The following is a 19,851-nucleotide window of genomic DNA, read 5'->3' on the forward strand; positions in this document are numbered from 1 at the left end:
CAAGCTGATTTTTCTTTAATGCCTAATGCTGTACACATTCTCGAGTTCCGTTCACGTTTAAGACCCCTTAGATTCAACTAAAGCACTCAGAACAATTCAGCGCAGTACAGGCCATTCGGCCCACAATGTGCCTACCTTTTATCCTACTGGAAACCAATCTAACCCTCCCACGTAGCCCTCCGTTTTTCTATCATCCTTAAATGTCTCTTCAGAGGTCCCTAATGCATCTGCCTCCACCACCGGTGGGTTCTGCGTACCTAACTGTGCGAAAAAAAAATTACCTCTAACATCCCCCATATCTTTTACATCCCTTGGAATACGAGACAATTTAACAAACAATTCTAGAGAAAAATTAATTGCACGTACGTGGGGAATTTCCTCTGGGGAAAACTCAGTAGGTACCAGTGCAATTAATCAATGAAAATATAAGACCAGCAAAACTTTGCTAACCTAATCATATGAAATCAAACCAGTAATGAATGTGATAAGCTCCAATGTGACTCACTTTCTTGTATTCTGTTCAGTCTCTCACGATTTACTGTTATCTACAGGGTCTCATTAGGAGCGTCAGGGGATCTTTGTTTTCAGTAATTAAATACCTCAGTTTGTTTTTACATTTAATCAGGCTCACCTCTCACTTAAGTGCAATGTTGGATATGCTGAATATTTTCCCACATACTCCCACCTTGCTTTAATCGCAAAAGCGGATTTTCCGGCTTTCAAAATTAAAGGAGAGTTCGCTCCCATCGCACACAAGTGTTGCGGACAGTGTTTTCTCACGCCCGGGGCTGAGGAACACCCGCGCCGAGTGGAACAGTCCCGGGCCACGCGCCGTGGTGGGAGGTGCCACGGCGCTGCGACTGCGCACTGAGGCTCTGGCACACTGACTCGCAGGCACAGGGGCAGGCGAATAGCGGCTGGCGCTCCGAGGCTGCAGTCCCAGTCGGACAAACTCGCCCCGGTGCCCCGAGTTCCCCTTCTCTCGTGCGATGTGCTGAGTGATTGCGCAGAGATGCCGCCGGTTCGAAAGACTGTAGCAGAACTCCGCTCTCGGGCGGAAGGTAAGAGGACTCGCAGAGACTAAAGATTTTCGAACAAAACGGAAAGCACTACGATTTAATTACACCTGTTCACTTGCACGCTTTTGCACACTCCAGTGTTCCGAAGCCTCGCCACGATTTCTTAAAACGAAACCAAAGAAGCATTTGGAGTAGCTTGTCTGATAACGCGAAGAGGCTTGTTTCTTTCTCCGTTGTTGGTTTCACCAGTTCATAATGATAAATCAAGTACTAGCCGAAAGAAAATAACGCTCGCGGTTTGCTGCACTGTCCTGTATTGCAGCCAAAGCCATGTAGATCACACTGATTTAACACCACTATAAATTTGTGCATGAATGTTGACTTTATTTCAATACAGATGTATTTTTACACTTGTATCCCAATATTATGGAAGCCCCAGTGGTAATCAGAATTGTCACAAATCAATCATCTTCCAGATCCATAAAGACCTATTGCATTTATATTCTTTATTGCTAGCTTTCTCTTCCAAGACTACTATCTATTGTGATCAATCGGACGGAAGTTTTCTCTTTCATGTTTGTGTTGTCGGCAGTAATTAACCATTTAAGTTATCAGGAATTTTCAGCAGGCAACAATGGGCATTTATGACTACGTCGTGCAGAGCATCAAAAAATAGTTATCTTTATGGAAGTGTGTTCTTGCAGATCATTTGACCACTGGGATATTTTTCCAATATCCGTTTGACCCTTAAGAAATAGCTAAGGTATTAGGTTTGAAAGTCAAAACAGATTCTTATTTAGGAATTACATGATTAATGAGGACGAGGTTGCTGTTCACAAGTGTGAATATAACCAGTAGTTTATACAAGTACACACCGCCGGCATATTGTATAATTTGAACATGCAAGGTAATTAATATCTAAGCCTACTGATCTGGGTTACTGATTTGAGTTTTTAAATTGCATTTAAAAGGTGAATGTAGGAAGGTAACATCAAAAGTCAAAATATCTGGAATCTAATGCATAAACTAAGCGAGTGAAACCTGCGTTCTGGATAAATTATACGGTAGATTAGTCATGGCAGCAGAGAAGTGCTAACTTAACGATGACTTGTTGCAAAACGCAGTGGCAGGGTTTTAGAAAATGGTGTCAATCCTGCTGTGACTGATACAGCATCAAGTTTATATTTTTAATTTTGGAGGTAATTAGTCAGTAATTTTGTTTTGCAAACCTTGCACCTATTCATTGATAACGGTGATTTTTGGCAACCTTGTTGGACTTGCATAGATCCACGGATTATTGATGCTTCTACACTCTGGGATTGAACCAGATTTTTCACCTCGGGCTGGTAGCCTGGCCATACCACTTGGATGATACCAGAAGAGTTTAGTGCATATGATATACCTCATTATTACGTCAGGAATACACCAGCTGTGTTTGCTTCTTACTCTGCATTAATTCATTTTTTAAAAAAAAGGAAACTTGGCAATGCTTCATCTGTTTCATAAATTCAGACTATTTCCCTACTCCTGATATTAGCACAGCTTGGTGAAATTATCACCAGTATACAAATCATGTGTTTCTAACAGGAAAAAACCCACACTGGTGGTGGGCAGCACTTTTGAAGCTGTGAGTTTGACTCATTGGAGCAAAAGTAGAAGTGGTTACACAATATATAATACAGGCAGACTTGATGCTCTGGATACAAGCCATTGGCAGGTCATGGCCTTCCTAGCTGATCAGAAGAAGAATTGATTCTGAAGTGTTTTGGCTTTTGTAGAGGAAGTATTAATCTTTTAGTACAGTATTGGTTTATTAAGTACATTTTAAGATGCCAAACATACGAGTAGTCTGAGCTTTGCTCAAGGCACGATCGTTCACTTTTGCCTGTATGACAAATGACATTTAAAGGAAAATCCTGCCTGACAAACCTAATGCAATTTTTTGAGGAAATTACAAGTAGGCCAGACAAGGGAGATGCAGTGGATGTTGTGCATTTGGACTTTCAGAAGACCTTTGACAAGGTGCCACACATGAGGCTGCTAAACAAGATAAGAGCCCATGGAATTATGGGAAAGTTACATACGGGGATAGAGCATTGATTGATTGGCAGGAAACAGTGGGAATAAAGGGATCCCATTCTGGTTGGCTGCCGGTTACCAGTGGTGTTCCACAGGGGCCTGTGTTGGGGCCGCTTCTTTTTACATTGTATATCAGTGATTTGGATTATGGAATAGATGGCTTTGTGGCTAAGTTTGCTGATGATACAAAGATAGGTGGAAGGGCAGGTAGTTCTGAGGAAACAGAGAGTCTGCAGAGAGACTTGGATAGATTGGGGGAATGGGCAAAGAAGTGGCAAATGAATTACAATGTTGGAAAGTGTATGGTCATGCACTTTGGTAGAAGAAATAAACAAGCAGACTATTATTTAAATAGGGAGAGAATTCAAAGTTCTGAGATGCAACGGGACTTGGGAGTCCTTGTGCAGGATACCCTTAAGGTTAACCTCCAGGTTGAGTCGGTGGTGATGAAGGTGAATGCAATGTTGGCATTCATTTCTAGAGGAATAGAGTATAGCAGCAGGGATGTGATGTTGAGGCTCTATAAGGCACTGGTAAGACCTCACTTGGATTACTGTGTGCAGTTTTGGGCTCCTTATTTAAGAAAAGATGTGCTGACATTGGAGAGAGTTCAGAAAAGATTCACTAGAATGATTCTGGGAATGAGAGGGTTAACATATGAGGAATGTTTGACCACTCTTGGACTGTACTCCTTGGAGTTTAGAAGAATGAAGGGGGACCTCATAGAAACATTTTGAATGTTGAAAGGCATTGGACAGAGTGGATGTGGCAAAGTTGTTTCCCATGGTGGGGGGAGTCTAGTATGAGAGGACATGACTTGAGAATTGCAGGGCGCTCATTCAGAACAGATGCGAAAAAAAATATTTTTAGCCAGAGGGTGGTGACTCTATGGAATTTGTCGCCACGGGTGGCAGTGGAGGCCAAATCATTGGGTGTATTTAAGGCAGAGATTGATAGGTATCTGAGTAGTCAGGGCATCAAAGGTTATGGTGAGAAGGCGGGGGAATGGGACTAAAGGAGAGATTGGATCAGCTCATGATGAAATGGCAGAGCAGACTCGATGGGCCGAATGGCCGACTTCTGCTCCTTTGTCTTATGGACATTTAATCTAGTGGGCCATTGGGTGATTTAAAGAACATATAACTTTCTCAATATTAAACTGGCAATCCAATGGTAGCATTACTGCATTTAATTTACTTATTAGTGAAGAATGTCTTTATGCTTTAAAATTCTCAGCTGGGTTTTCAAATTTCTACCTTCCTCTTTCCCTCATTCTTTCTGTTGTTAGTCCAGTGGTCCAATGTCTGGTGATATACATGTCTATCAGTTTCTGTCCCCTTGAGCAACAGTAATTTTTAATCATTCTGCCAGTGTCTTTGGTTGGCAAGGTTGAAAGCTTTGGAATTTTCTCCAGAAACACTTCTCCTACTTAATGCCTTTTCCTCTTAAAACCCCTACCACTTTGACCTGCCTTTTGTCATCAGTCCCATTATATCCATATATGACACACTGTCAACGTTAGTGACTTTTTTCAGCATCAGTGATGCACAACTCTTTGCAAAGAGCATTTAAGTAGTCTAGATCTCTGAGGACCCTTCATAAAGGTATCTTAGCCTTTGTGAACCATCTTTCTGACTGAGGTCAAGTTCGGTCCCCTCATGGTGCAGCAGTGGAGTGCTAATTTTCTTTGGTGGGAAATACGCCTACTGCAATTACAGCAGGTTGAACCAGATGCAGGTTCACTGACCGTTTGTTTTAATGGAAAGGATTTTAGTTAAAATATTTAATAATTTTAATAGTTCTGAATATTTTCCCATGTTCAAATGTGCAAATATTCACAGTTTCCACATTTTAGATGGCCAGTAAGTCTGGTGCGGATTAACCACCTGTTGACACCACACTTGTTGGGAGCCATTGACGCTGTAGCTCATTGATGAGATGGTGGCTTAGGGACTGAAGTATGGAGGGGGTGTTGGGGTGAAAGTGGAACTACCCCACAGGTCACACATTGCACATTAGGTGCTATCATTGTTACACCAAATACAACTGATATTCTTAACAAACAATGGAATTGCTGAGTTTCCGGGAAAGGTTGAATGAAGTCTATAAAGTTAATTCAAAAAAATGTTGCTTTTGGGTAATGTTTTGTTTATTACAATAGAGGTAAGAATTTTAGTCCTTGTATCACTCTGGCAAATTTTCTCAGTGCTCTCATTGCCGTAACTTGAGTATAGGTTTATCTACAGCCTTGTTCAATGCAAATGACTACAGTAAGGATTGCGTGAGATGGGCAGAGTACAAACAATTTCCAGGAATTTCACTTCCCTTTCCTTGCATTTGGGTTTTCATTGTTATGGTTAATTAATGAGGTAGATCTTCTGCTCTGAGTTGATCTATGACGAGTTTAAAATTGAAAACCGAGTAATTCAATAAACAGTAGTTATTAAGTGAATATTTGTTGATTAAATCCAAATTTAAAAAAAACTCAGTTCAGCCTCTTTGCACCCACCAGCTGATTTATCTAGTTCATTTGATTCATGATTAGCTTGTGTTAGATTTAACCGGGATCAGACCAGCAGGGGAAAACTGGGAAATCAGTGGGATTTGTCATGACCCCATTTGACTCTGTGGGAAGTCCACTAGTTAACTGAAATACCATGCTGCACTTCAGTGCGAGCTCAGGGTGATCCAGGTCTCGATATACTGTGTCTGCAGGTGGGTCTCAGTGGCACTTCATCTGCCCAACAATTTTCATTCGCTTTGTGATTTAATGTCATAGTAAAATATGGAAACTAATAAATGCCTAAATGTACTGTAAACCAAAGAAGAGTTTGGTGCATGTAGTTAAGAAATAAGCAGCATCATTTCTTCAGCATGGATTATGTAGATGAGTTGCTCTTATCCTATTACAATGAGGTTTTGTCACACAATATAATGTTGCACCTTATAGACTTTTGGTAGCCGTCATTTCTTAATATGCATCCAAATCCTGTATCTACCAAGATTTTTTATTAACTTTTGGTTTAGAACGTGCATTGGCAGGCCAAAAAGGGCCCAGTTCTCTGTGACTCTCCAGTACACCTTCAGTCTCTTAAACCTGCAAGTCCAACCCGACCCTGTTAAGCATTTCCCAATGACTTTAAGGACTTGTATGCATACCCCTCTAAAGATGGTCCAATTTCAATTCTTCCATATTCCTCTGCATATAAAGATTTTATTTTTAAATATTGGCTGCTTGCTAGGCTATTTAGAGGGATCCTGAGTATATCCATTGAACAAAGAAATTTAGGTGACTATAAAGCATTTCAAGAGCCTTCTCACAGAAGAACGTTAAGGAACTTGTTGAGCTTTATGACACCTGTTATTCTTCAGCAGAAAAGGACTATAAATGACCTCATTTTTGTAGAATTCTCCTTTTCTGCTTGCAATCAGTTGATCCACAGCATGTGGCAGCATGATCGGCTGATTACACTGGATGATGGAAAAGACAAAAATAGCTTTGCAGTGTTGCCCTAGTTAAGCATTCTAGGAGAACTACAACAATGTTGTCTTCCTGGTTAAATGAAAAAACTTGTCAGTTAAGTTACCACTATGACTTTAAGCACTGGACTTCGACCCCTTTCAAAGTTCTCTACTGCATACTCTTGAACGTGTGATAGAATTAAGTGTTTTTTTAAATTTAGAACAGGAGACGTACATGTGCCTTTCTGGATGGCATTTTGTCTTCACCTATGTCACTGAACACTGTATTCACTCATCATTCGCACATACAGTATTCAGTGCACACGCTCATCACAGTTTGACAGGATGGATGTTGAATTTTGAAGTCCAGCACTAAGAACAAGCGCAGCAATGTGCAAGTGCAGTCCCCTCCAAATTTCACAATTCCTTTTTCGGATTCATATTGCGGTTTGCTGTCATTGTTGGGTTGGGGTGTTAAACTGCCCATGTACCATTGGAGCAATGGTAACTCGAACAGTGCTGACAGAATGGAAGCTGCCACTTCATTGGGGAAAGCTAGATTTGGGCTTAACTGAAATCTTAGCATTGCAGATCCTGCAAAATGTCCAAAAAAGTTATGAAAGAAATGTTGCAAATCAAGTAACTTGGATCTTGGTGCTATATCTATTGTTCCTTTCATGCCCAAACTGAGGAACTTGGAGAGATGATCTGTTATTTTCTTTGTATATGATGAATAAACTCTTCTTGGGCTTCCAGCCAGTTACAGGTATCAGTTATAAACGATGTTTCTTCATCCCTGAAGAAGATAGCAGTGTGTGTCAGGTAGAATTGATACCTGTACCCGGCTGGAAGCCCGAGAAGGGTTCATTCAAGCTGTATAATTTTGATTGCAGTGTAAATTCTGTGGCTGGATTTATGAACATTATAACCTAAACCTGACGTCATGTTTGCAAATAAAAAGGACTTTGCCTTTGACAAAGTCCTGCATTGGGAAGCTGAACCAGAAGGTTAAGTCACTTGGCATTTAGGATGAAGTAGCCAATTGGATCCATTGTTGAAGCCAGAAAGTGGTAGTGGAGGGTTCTCTGACTGGAGGCCTATGACTAGTGTGTCACAGGGTGCAGTCCTGGGTCTGTTGTTGTTTATAATTTGTATTAATGATTTGGATAATATGGTAAACCAATTCAGCAAGTTTGTGGATAACACCATGATTGGAGGTGTGGTGGACAGTGAGGAAAGTTGTCAAAGCTTGCAGTGTGATCTTGATCAGTTCAGAAAATGGGCTGAAAAATAGCAGATAGAATTTAATACAGGCAAGTGCACATTTGTTCTGATGTTGGCCTATGAGCGGGCTTTAATTGTTCACCTGTGTTGTCAATGAAGTTCAGTGGGTTTTCCAGTAACAACAATGGTAGTGTGTCTCCAGCACTGAGGATGCTGCTGAAAGTAATCCTTGAACTAAAAGTGTAGCAGGGTTCACTGCTGCCCGACGGACCACAAGTTTAGTGCTGATTTTCATCTTCAAATACTCATTTTCTTAGCTAGATAGAAGATTTGCTTGTGTACTGAATGCAACCATAAATATTACTGGTGTGATGTTGAAAGAATTCCATTCCCCCACCCCCATAGTCTTTGCAGACTGTTGGAGGATAGTGTTGCAAATGGGGTGGTGGGGGTGCAGGTTGCAAAGAACCTCTTCTTCAGAGATTGAGTGCAGGATCCATTCTTTCGTGCTTCAGTGAGTTGTGGCCAGAAGCTCATCATTGAGCACAGGCACAGACAACCTTTGTCTCTGTATTCAGCTTGACCATTAAAGTTGGAGTGACCTTGCGTCTGAGTGGAAAAACAAAGTTGAGGAATTTTTCCATTTGTCCCATAGATTCCTACAGGAAGCTTGTTGGAGCTCAATGTAGTTAGAGAGTCCAGGACCAGAAGGCACAGCCTCAGAATGGTAGGATGTCCCTTTAGAGCAGGGGTTAGGAGGAATTTAATTAGCTAAGGATGGTAAATCCATTGCCACAAATGGCTGTGGAGGACAAATCACTGGGTATATTTAAAGTGGAGGTTGATGGGCTCTTGATTAGTAAGGGTGTCAAAGTTTGTGGAGAGAAGGCAGAATGCTGTTGAAAGGAAATATAAGTCATATGTGATTGAATAGTAGAGCAGACAAGATGGACTGAATGGCATAATTCTGCCCCTATGTCTTATGCAGCAAGAAACACTGAGACTTGGAACATTGATCTTTGATGCCAGTCTACTTTGAGATTGATTCTGTTGCTGACTCACTGATTAAGATCACTGCTTGTGAAACAGCCCTAAGACTGAAATACATTCTGTAGGCAGTCAGATTTGATAAGAATGCAGTATAGTCCTGTTTGTCTGATGCATTTAAAAACATCAGGGAGGAAAAGATAATATATGCAATAATTTGTGCTGCTATCTCCAGTCCTTGAATTTGACCAGCATTGAAGATAGTGCACGTCGCCTGGGTGCACGGAATAAATACTGCAGTTCAAGACGTAACTCTTCGGCCAAGTGGAGGGGCTGGTTTGAAGAAGACTGGCTGTTTATTTTTTCTCTTGCTGTTGATTACAACATTTATGGGTCTCGGCAGGTCTTACCCTTCATAAAGTGTGAAGAGATGAGGTTGTGAATTTGTGACCTGATGTTTCTTTGAGCCAAGTTTGGAGCTATAGCAAGGATATTTTCTACTGAATAATCCTTCGTGTTTTTATTTTTTCCACTTGGTTTATAGCCCTACTAACTTGTTGGTCAGGGATGGTGTTCAAATTGTACTGCAGAGTTTGTACTGTGCAGGAGTCTAGGATCGTGATGTCAGACAGAGTCATAGTTGAGTTCTTCAGAGTGTCTCTTCACCACCTTTCTGCCCTTGATGTTCACCGCCTGTTTCTGGCTTTCTCTGGTATTTGGGCTGCATGTGGCCATAACGCTGCTGAAGGATTCATGCTGTCATGGATTTTTGCTAGACTTCCTGCACTCCTCTGTCTTTGAGGTCACTTGTTTTCTGTTGGCTTCTGCGTTTAAGGTCCCCCATGGTAGGCTGGTATTGTAGATTTCAGTTCCAAGGAATCGGAGGTCTAGTTTGGGATATTCAAAAATGGTTCAGAGATGGGAAGCAGAGGGCAGTGGTTGAATATTGTTTCTCAGAATGGAGACTGGTGATTAATGGGGTGCTATTGGGATGTTTATTTGTTACTTATAAATTATTTAGATGCAAATACATGAAACTTGATAAGTAAGTTTGCGGTTGACACAAAGATGTTGGAAGTGATGAGGGTTGTTGCAGATTAGTCAGATTGGTCAGTTAAGGAAGTGGACGAAGGAGTGGCAAGTGGAATTCAGTATAGATAAGTGTGAGGTGATGCACTTTGGAAAAGTCAAACCAGTGTTGGTCTTGTATGAATGATAGGGCACTAGAGATCGTAATGGAACAGAAGGTCCTTGGAGCTCAAGTGCATAGTTTGAAAGTGGCATCAGAGTAGACATAATGGTGAAAAAGCTGTTTGGCATGCTGCCTTAGTCAATAAGAACACTGAGTATAGGATCTGGAATATGTTGTCATTATATAAATCATCTGTGAGCCCACACTTGTAGTACTGTGTACAGTTTTGGTCACCATGTGCTGGAATAGATGTGGTTAAACTGGAACGCATGAAAAAGAATATTTATTAGGATGTTTCCAGGATTAGAGGGCCTGATTTATAGAGAGAGGTTGGCCAGGCGAGGCCTTTATTCCTTGGGACTGAGAAGATTGAGTTGAAAGTACACTTATTATCTAAGGATGTACTCTTTATACAACCTTGAGGATCATCTCACTACAGTGAACCCTAATAGAACCCATTACAAACGAATACAGTGGAACACCCTATGTATGTAGATGGGTAATCATGCAAACAATAAAGTAAGCAAACAGCATTCAGAACTGAAGTTCAGTGTCACTACAGCTGTTTCAGAAGGCCACAGTCCAGCACAGAGTCGAACACACGCCACGGAGCCGTGAACTGGCCCTTTTCTTGCCTCTGACCCTGACACATTTCAATGTGGCCCAGTGTTTAAATGGTCCAAACCTCAGGTCATTCCTTGCACTCGGGCTGGGGTTCCATCACTTCGATAAGGCCAGTGCCTGACCTTTCCAATTGAGCTGAGCTGTTTAACTCAATCAAACCTCAGATCTTTTCTTGCTTTGCCTCGCCTCTGCTCCGTGCCGTCGAATTACCCGACCTTTGCAATGTGGCTTCGCTCTTAAATTGGTCAAACCTTGGATCTTGCTTCCACTGCAAGTCCGCTGCAGCAGCTCCAGCCCAGAAATGTTGCACTGTCCAGCCTCAATGCGAATCCAGTCACACCACAAAAGTGCAAGATCGTACAGGTGATTTCACTCAACTCCAACAGGGAAGCCACAGGCTACTGTATGCAGCGATCGTTTACCAGACGAAGTGAAAAATAAGTGTTTTGTTTTGCTGCATCGGCCACCAGCAAGTTATCGCTCAAGCCATTAAATGGTGCCATCTTAAACCTAAAGGGTTTATAAGATTACCCTTGTATTTCTATAAGGATGACCTTATAGAAGTATTTTAAAACCTGAGAGGCATAGATGAGGTGAACAATAAGTCTTTATCCTAGGCAAGTGGAGTCCAAAACTTGTGGGCATAGATTCAGGGTGAGATTTAAAGGGGACCAAAGAGACAACGTTTTCATGCGGAGTGTGGGGAGTATATGGAGCAAGCTGCCAGGAGGGGTTGAGGCAGCTTCTATAGTCATTTATGAAGCACTTGGATAGGGACATGGGTGGATGGGGCTTATTCTAGCACAAGCGATTCTACAGATGCTAGACATCTTGAGCAACACACACAAAATGCATCACTTGAATGGAATGAACAGTTGCGGTTTCGGGTTGAGACCCTACATCGGGACCGGCAAGGCAGAAGTTAGAATAAGAAAGTAGGGGGAGTAGAAGGAATTTAAGCTGGCCAGTGATAGGTGAGAGAGAACGTGGGCGGGTGGAGAATGGGGGGGGGGGTGGATTAAGTAATAAGCTGTGAAGTGATGGGTGGAAGAGATAAAAGGCTGAAGAAGGAATCTTAGAGGGCAGTTGGCCTTGGAAAAACCAGTGGGAGGTGATGGACAGATGAAGTGAAGCAAAGTGTAAAGAGGCAAATTACATTGGCCATGAGTTCTGCTATTGTTACTTGATAAACATGTTAAAAGGTGGGGACTAGATTTTATGCAAAACGGGATCTACTGTATATGCTATTGGTGTTAGAGAATGATGGGCATCAGTGAGTTAAGGATAACATCAAGTTAAAAGGGCTTAAAATGGATGAAAATGTAACAATTCAACCTTAAAAACAAACAATAGTTTAGTATTTTGGTGTGTTAAAGCAGGTATCACAAGGAAATGTAGGGATAAATGCTTCCAAGCTGTACCAAATTGGAGCCCTTTGAGAAGAATGGAGCATGGGAATGTGGATCCATGAAAAAATGATTGTGGATGAGATCATGCAATCTGCTAAACCACTATTTTCATCTGCTTTTACAGTTCAGGAAAGAACACATTTAATGTTGTGCGAGAGAATACAAGTTCCTCCAATAATAGATTTTTATTAGACAATATTTCTGAGGAATTGTAATTGAGAAAATGATACATGAAACTAATAAAAGAAGCTTCTGGACCTGATGAACAGCATGAGGAGGGGAAGCTGAATGTATTATGATTTCCCAAAATTCTCATGGGATCATGTAGTACGATTACAGGCCCTTCAGCCCACTATGTCCTTGCTGAACTTTCCCACCCCATGACCTGTGTGTTAACAGTTCAAATGTTTATCTGGATGCCAGTATATTGTGAGGTCTGCCAGTATGTTGTGAGAGTCTCTGGCTATCTTGCCCTCTTAGGCAGTTCATTATACTGTAGTTTTATCCGCTCTTAAGTGGAGAAAATCCTTCCTTTGGTACTCGCTAAAGCATCTATGTCTTTTAAATGTTTTCTGGATTTGGTCACTTCTGTGATGGAGAAAACTTTATTGCCATTAACCATGTCCATGTGCACATTAGTCAGACTGCGTTACAATGGATTACTGAAAGATAAGCTATCTAACTAATTTAATATTTGTGAAGTGGTGAAGGAAGACACTTAAGGAACAAAACACTATTCGCACTGAATTGCAGGTAGAATTGGGAGATGTCAACAATTGTTTGGGATCTAGAGGTCAGCAATGAAGGACTTGTGTTCTCAAATGGTTATCAGTGTCTACCCTCACTGACTTGGCACAGTTTTTCCAAGGTATCGTTGTGGATTCTGGTTGTCAGAAGGCAGTGTTTTACTGCAGAGGAATGTTGATAGAGGATGTTCTTTTGTGTTTTGCAAGTGTGTAGTGTAAGACCTGTCCTTGTGCTTCAGGGAACAAGTCAATGATGACTTGGATTCTGGCTTCTGAGCACGTGCCTATACAAGCATACTGAAGCTTGACAGATTGTGAAGATTGGAACTAGAGGCAGACGGTCACCTATCAGAATTTATTTTACTAGATGGCTGTAAATATTTGTAATCCTCCACCTCAGTGGGCCTTGGATGCCTAGTCGTTAAGTAGGTTCAAATCGAAGATAGGCTGATAGAACTGAGAGATATTAAGGCTGGGTTGGAAAATGGCCATGTTCATTTTGAATGATGGAGAAAACTTTGAGCTCTTGCTGTTTGGAAGGAGTTCAATGACAAAAGTGAGGAGGTGATGCTTTACTGTATAAAGCCTTGGTCGGAATGTATTTGGAATGCCTCATTCATTATTTGACAGTAATTCTTGGGGAAAGGTAAATTTGTCTTGGAAGGGATTAGTGTGGATCAACCAGAATGATATCAAAGCTTATAGATGTAAATTTTGAAGGTACATGACTAAATTTGGCATATATCTCAAGTGTCGAATTTTAGGTTTGGTTGGGTAATGAAACAAGTATTGTATGCTACTAGTCTTCTGGCATGAATGTGGATGGGGAGGTGTACCACTTGCATGAATATGCTGATTGCATGAGAATTGTTGAAAATATACTGTACATAATGCACTAAGTTGATGAATTATTTCCTTATCCTTTGAAATAACAATGCTTTGCACTGCAATTCTACATTTTATGGTAAAACAGTATTAATGAATTATAAGAAACTAAATCAAATTTGTTTGCTCAGCAGTCCATGAAATGCCAGATATTTGGAGGATGTTGCTGCTAATCAACATACAAATGCACTGCCCTTGTGTGTAAACGTAATCAGAATCAGGTTTGTTATCACTGACATTGCTGTGAAATTTGTTGTTTTGAGGCAGCAATGCAGTGCATTCACAAAAATTACTATATTGCAAAAATACAGCAAAAAAAATGAGTAATGCGTGTTCGTGGGTTCACGGACTTTTCAGAGATTGGATGGCGGAGAAAAAAGTGTTCCTAAAATGCTGAGTGTGGGTCTTCAGGCTCCTGAGCCTTCTCCCCAAGAACAGGAAAGTGAAGAGGGCATGTTTTGAAGGGTGAAGGTCTTTGTTAATGGATACTGCCTTCTTGAGGTAGCACCTCCTTGAAAATTCCATGCTGACGGGAGCATTGTGCCTGTGATGGAGCTGACAAGACTATTCCAAAAAACAAATACAAATTTCCAAAGTTGGAGGTGAAGTTCTTAGGCCTCCAACTGTCCTCAGAGGGAGTGCAACTAGATTCAAACAAACTGGCAGGAGTTTGGAACCTACAAATATTTATCGGCATGGTAAACCAGTTGAGAAAGTTCATTCCAGATTTGGCAGAGAAAGCAAATTCACCGTGTGACCTCCTCTCGCAGAGAAACATTTGGACCTAGGACACACCACAGGAGAAGTAATTCTCATCATTTAAATCAGAGCTTCTGTCTAACAACATTGGTGTTCTTTGATCCCAACAAAGCAACCAAGGTTTCAGCAGATGGCTCTTCCTTTGGCCTGAGAAGAAATGCTCATGCAAGACTGTAGTGGTGCATGGAAACTGGTTGCATATGCATCACGAGCACTGACTCCTGCTGAACAGTGTTGTACACAAATAGAAAAGGCTCTCGTGGGCTTGTGAAGTCTTCAGTGCCTACATGATAGGCATTAAACTCCTACTTGAAACAGACCACAAGCCACTTGTTAGCCTCCTCAGCTTGAAACACTTGGATGACTTGCCTGCATGTCTGCAGAGATTCAGAATGAGGCTTATGCGGAAAAATCATAGAGAAGTACAGCATAGAAACAGGCCCTTTGGCCTATCAAATCCATGCCAAAACCATTTAAGCTACCAACTCTCATCGACCTGCACTGGAACTAAAACCCTCCATATCCCTACTATCTATGTACCTATCCAAACTTCTCTTAAGCATTGAAATTGAGTTCACACCAGTTGTCTTGGCAGGTCATCCCACACTCTTATGATCCCCTGAGTGAAAAAGTTTCTCGTCATGTTCCCTTTTAAGCTTTTCTCATTTCACCCTCAACCATGACCTCTGGTAGTAGTCCCACCCAACCTCAGTGGAAAAGCCTGCTTACATTTACCCTATCAATACTCCTCATAATTTAGTATATCTCTATCAAATTTTCTTTCAGTCTTCTATGTTCTAAAGAGTAAAGTCCTAACCTATTCAATCTTCAAACTCAGGTTCTCAATAACAGGCAACATCCTTGTAAACTTTCCCTGTACTTATTCAGCCTTGTTTGCATCGTTCCTGTAAGTAGGTAACCAAAACTGCACACAATACTCCATATTAGGCATCACCAAAGTCTTGTACATCTTTAACATAACATCCCGTCTTCTGTACTCAATACGTTGATTTATGACGGCCAATGTGCCAAAAGCTTTCTTTATGACCCTATCTATGCGTGACACCACTTTCAATGATTTATGGACCTGTATTCCCAGATCCCTTTGTTCTACCACACTCCTCAGTGCCCATCTGTTCACTGTGTCAGATCTACCCTGGTTGGTCCTACTGAAGTGCAAAACCTCACACTTGTCTGCATTAAGTTTCATCTGCCATTTTTCAGCCTATTTTTCTATAGACCTTTTCACTGTCCACTACACCCCCAATCTTGATGTCATCTACAAATTTGCTGACCCAGTAAATCACATTATCATTTGTTTAGATGACAAAATAATAAAGGACCCAGCACCAATCCTGTTGCCCCACCACTAGTCACAGGCCTCCAGTTGAAGAGGTAACCGTCTATGACCACTCTGGCTTCTCCCACAAAGCCAATGTCGAATCCAATTTACTACCTCATCCTGAGTGCTGAGCGATTGAACCTTTCAGACCTGCCTCCCACGCGAGACCTTGTCAAGTGCCTTACTAAAGTCCATGTAGACAACATCCACTGCCTTGCATTCATCCACTTTCCTCATAACTTCCTTAAAAAACTGTAAGATTGATTAGACATGACCTACCATGCACAAAGTCATGCTGACTATCCTTAATCAGTCCATGTCTATCCAAATAGTTGTACATCTGATAACTTTCCCACAACTGATGCCAAATTCACTGGCCTATAATTTCCTGGTTTATGTTTAGAGCTTTTTTAAACAATGAAACAACATTGGCTATCCTCCAATTCTCTGGTATCTTTCCTGTTGCTAAGGGTGTTTTAGATATCTCTGCTAGGGCCCCGGCAGTTTTTCCACTTGCTTCTCTGAGGGTCTGAGGGAACACCTTGTCAGGTCCTGGGGTTTTATCCACCCTGATTTGCCTCAGGGTAGCGAACACCTCCCTTGTAATCTGTACAGAGTCCATGAAGTTGATGCCGCTTAGCCCCACTACTTTAGACTCTGTATCTGTCTCCTGAGTAAATGTAGATGGAAATAATTCATTTAAGATATCCCACATCTATTTTAGCTTCACACATGGATTACCATTTTGATCTTCCAGAGGACCAATTTTGTCCCTTGCAATCCTTTTGCTCTTAACTATCTATAGAATCCCTCAGGATTCTCCTTCACCTTGTCTGCTACAGCAACCTCATGCCTTCATTTAGTCTTCCTGATTTATTTATTGTACTCCAAAGGTACCTCATTTGTTCCTACCTACCTATACCTCTATGCACCTTTTTTCTCTTAACCAGGGCCTCAATACCTCTTGAAAACCAAGGTTCCTTGCACTTGTTATCTTTACCTTTTATTCTGACAGGCACATACAAGCTTTGTACTGTCAGAATTTTGTTTTTGAAGGTCTCCCTCATTGCCAAAAACAGCCTGTCCCAAACCACACTTGCCAGATCATTTCTGATACCATCAAAATTGGCTTTTCTTCAATTTAGAATCTCAGCCCATGGACTAGCCCTATCTTTTTGCATATTTACTTTGAAATTAATAGCATTGTGGTCACTGGATACAAAATGTTTCCAGACATAAACTTCTGTCACCTGCCCTGTCTCATTCCCTAATAACAGACCTAGTATTGCAAACTCTCTCGTTTGGACTTCTATAAGGAAACTTTCCAGAACATATTTGACACACTCAATCCCATCTAGTCCTTTTATAGTATGGGATTCCTAGTCAATAGGTAGGAAGTTAAAATCAACAAGTATAACAACCTTGTGCTTCCTGCAACAGCCTGCAATCTCTTTACAAATTTCTTCCTCTAAATCCCATGGACTGTTGGGTGGTCTGTAATATAGCACCATTAACGTGGTCATATGTTCCTTATTTCTCAGTTCCACCCATAATGCATCACTAGTCAAGTTCACCAGTCTATCCTGACAGAGCACTGCCATGACATTTTCCCTGACTAGTAATGCCACCCCTCCTCCTTTACCCCCTTCTGCTCTGTCGCATCTAAAACAATGGAACCCCCAGAATATTGAGCTGCCATTCCTGCTGCTCCTGCGACCAAGTCTCACACCATAATTCCAGGTGTTGATCCATGCCCTGAGTTCATCTGCCTTTCCTGTGATACTTCTTACATTGAAACATACACAGCTCAGGGCACTAGTCACACCATGCTCAACTTTTTGATTCCTGACTTTGTCTGAGGTCTTGACAATATCTGCCTCCACAACCTTGCCTAGCGCTTTGGTTCCCATCCCCCTGTACCTCAAGCACCCCCCCCACCCCCCGGTGCAGCCCAGTTCAGGTGCAGATATCCCGGACCCTATCACCCAGGAGGCAACATACCATTCAGGAATTTTGTTCTCGCCCACTGAACCTCTTGTTCATTCCCCTAATGAATCCCCTATCCCCACAGCTCACATCTTCTCCCCCCTTATTTTCTGAGTCACAGAGCCAGACTCAGTGCTAGAGATTTGACCACTGTGACTTCCTCCCCCCCCCCCCCCGTTAAGTCAACACCCCAAGCACTATCCAAAGCAGTATACCTGTTGATGAGGGGGATGTTGATGAGGGTACTGGCTCCTGCAGTAACTCCTTAACCACTCTTCCCTTCCTGCCTGTCATCGAGTTTCCTGTGTCCTGCACCTTGGGTGTAACTACTTCCCTGTATGTCCTATCGATCCCTCAGCCTCCCGAATGATTCGGAGTTCATCCAGTTCCAGCTCTAACACGGGTTGTTAGAAGCTGCAGCTGGATGCACCTCTTGCAGTTGTAGACATCAGAAGGAAAGGGGAAAAAGAACTTTTCCTAGAGCTTTGCGATTTCTCCAGCTGAAGCCTTGAAGAGCTAAAGCCTCAATCATCGTACTGACTCTGTCCACTCAGACGACGGGCACTGTGCCTGCCCCTGCCTTCCTTTAATTTGCTTTTGCTAATCAATCCCATATGCAGATTGGTCATTGGTCAGAGCTCAGTTATGCTGCGGCAATCCACCACTGCCCTTTTCTACTTGGGCAGTGGTTTTGAGTGAAATCCCCCCCTCTCAAACTTCTGATGTCCGGATTGGTTGCTGGTTAGAGCTCATTTACTGTTATGACATTGAATATGTCTCTGACAAATCTTCTACAGCACTAGACACTCTGTGGAGGATACCATGCAAAAGTGACTCTACCTTCATAGATGATACCAGCATGTACTTAACAAGAGTACATGAAAGCCTTCCTGCATCATAGAGTAAACTGGATGAAATTAATGGCAGCCAGGTCATGCGATACTGTGAGCAGGGATGGTCAGGTGTTCCAAAAGGAGCTCATGAACTCAGACCATACTGGCTTGAAAGAGATACATTCACCTTTCTTAATGGTTTGCTTCTAAAGGGCTTCAGACTTGTCACTCCTGCTTCTACGTATACCAGAATCATCAGTGAAATAATCCACTAAGGACAAAAAAATGTCAGCTAAGAGTGAGGCAATCCATGTGGTGTCCTGGTCTGAGCGCACAGCTGGGAGATTATATGAAGCATGCAGAAAACTGCCCAAATATCACACTGAAACTCTCTGCCCCACAGAATTCCCACTTTCCATGGCAAATTGCAGGATCAAACATTTTTGAGCTGAAGAAAGACAAAAATCTTCTCACTGTGGGTTACTACTCATGGGAATGTTGAGGTGTCCGAGCTGTCCTCTACATTCTCAGCAGCAGCTATACAGTGCCTGAAAGCTCTGATTGCTCACCATGGAATACCAGAGACACTGGTATCAGTCCACAATTCTGCTGCTCAGAAGTCAAAGCCTTTGCTGGGGCTATGAGTTCAAACACCAAACATTCTACAGTACCCACAGGCAAATGGGGAAGCTGAAAGAGCAGTGGAAACTGTTAAGAGTTTCCGACTGACAGCAAAATACCCCTACAAAACACTGCTAGCTTATTGCTCCACGCCTCTTGTGAATGGCTATAGTCCATCAGAACTGTCAGCGGGCCTGAGACTGAGAACAAGTCTGCCCATTCTTCCTTCGCTTCGCCAACCACACTTCCTGGACTTGGACAAAGTGAGAAAGTTTGAGACAACACAGCGTGAGAAAGCGAAGAGTATGCATGATCTCAGTCACAGAGCAAAGTCTTCTTTGCTGCTGAGGAGTGGTGAAGATACTTGGGTTTCAGACTAATTCACCAAAAGAACAATAGTCTAGCAGCATGGACCATGATTGTTTGTGATCAGAACATCACAAGTGACATCAGGCAGGACAGGCATGTGCTCATGCACCTTCAAAGTCCACGAAAGGAAGAGAAAGAAATAGAGTGGCCTGATCCTTATGACAAGGACCACTTGAGGTGGGCACACCTGTTCAAGAATCTCCATCTGCTGCAACACTTTCATGAACCTATGCCAGATATGGTTGTTTATCAGTCCCACCACAGAGATATACTCCATAGTCTAATAGCTTGGGGCAAGTGACTAAAGTGGCTGA

At 42.0% G+C, this 19,851-nt stretch overlaps 1 protein-coding gene across 4 annotated transcripts in view; it reads left to right on the forward strand.

The window, feature by feature from the left end:
- The first annotated feature begins 860 nt into the window (after positions 1-860).
- atp8a1 (ATPase phospholipid transporting 8A1) overlaps positions 861-19,851 on the forward strand; it is a 366,447-nt gene continuing 347,456 nt past the window's right edge. For all 4 annotated transcript variants that reach the window (XM_073064740.1, XM_073064742.1, XM_073064739.1 and 1 more), the window contains exon 1: positions 861-1,061. In XM_073064740.1, coding sequence (XP_072920841.1) covers positions 1,013-1,061 — 49 coding nt within the window. In that variant the 5' untranslated portion in view covers positions 861-1,012. The remainder of the gene's footprint in view (positions 1,062-19,851) is intronic.

The sequence above is a fragment of the Hemitrygon akajei genome, chromosome 13 (genome assembly GCF_048418815.1).
Source record: "Hemitrygon akajei chromosome 13, sHemAka1.3, whole genome shotgun sequence".
In the NCBI taxonomy this organism is placed as follows: domain Eukaryota; kingdom Metazoa; phylum Chordata; class Chondrichthyes; order Myliobatiformes; family Dasyatidae; genus Hemitrygon; species Hemitrygon akajei.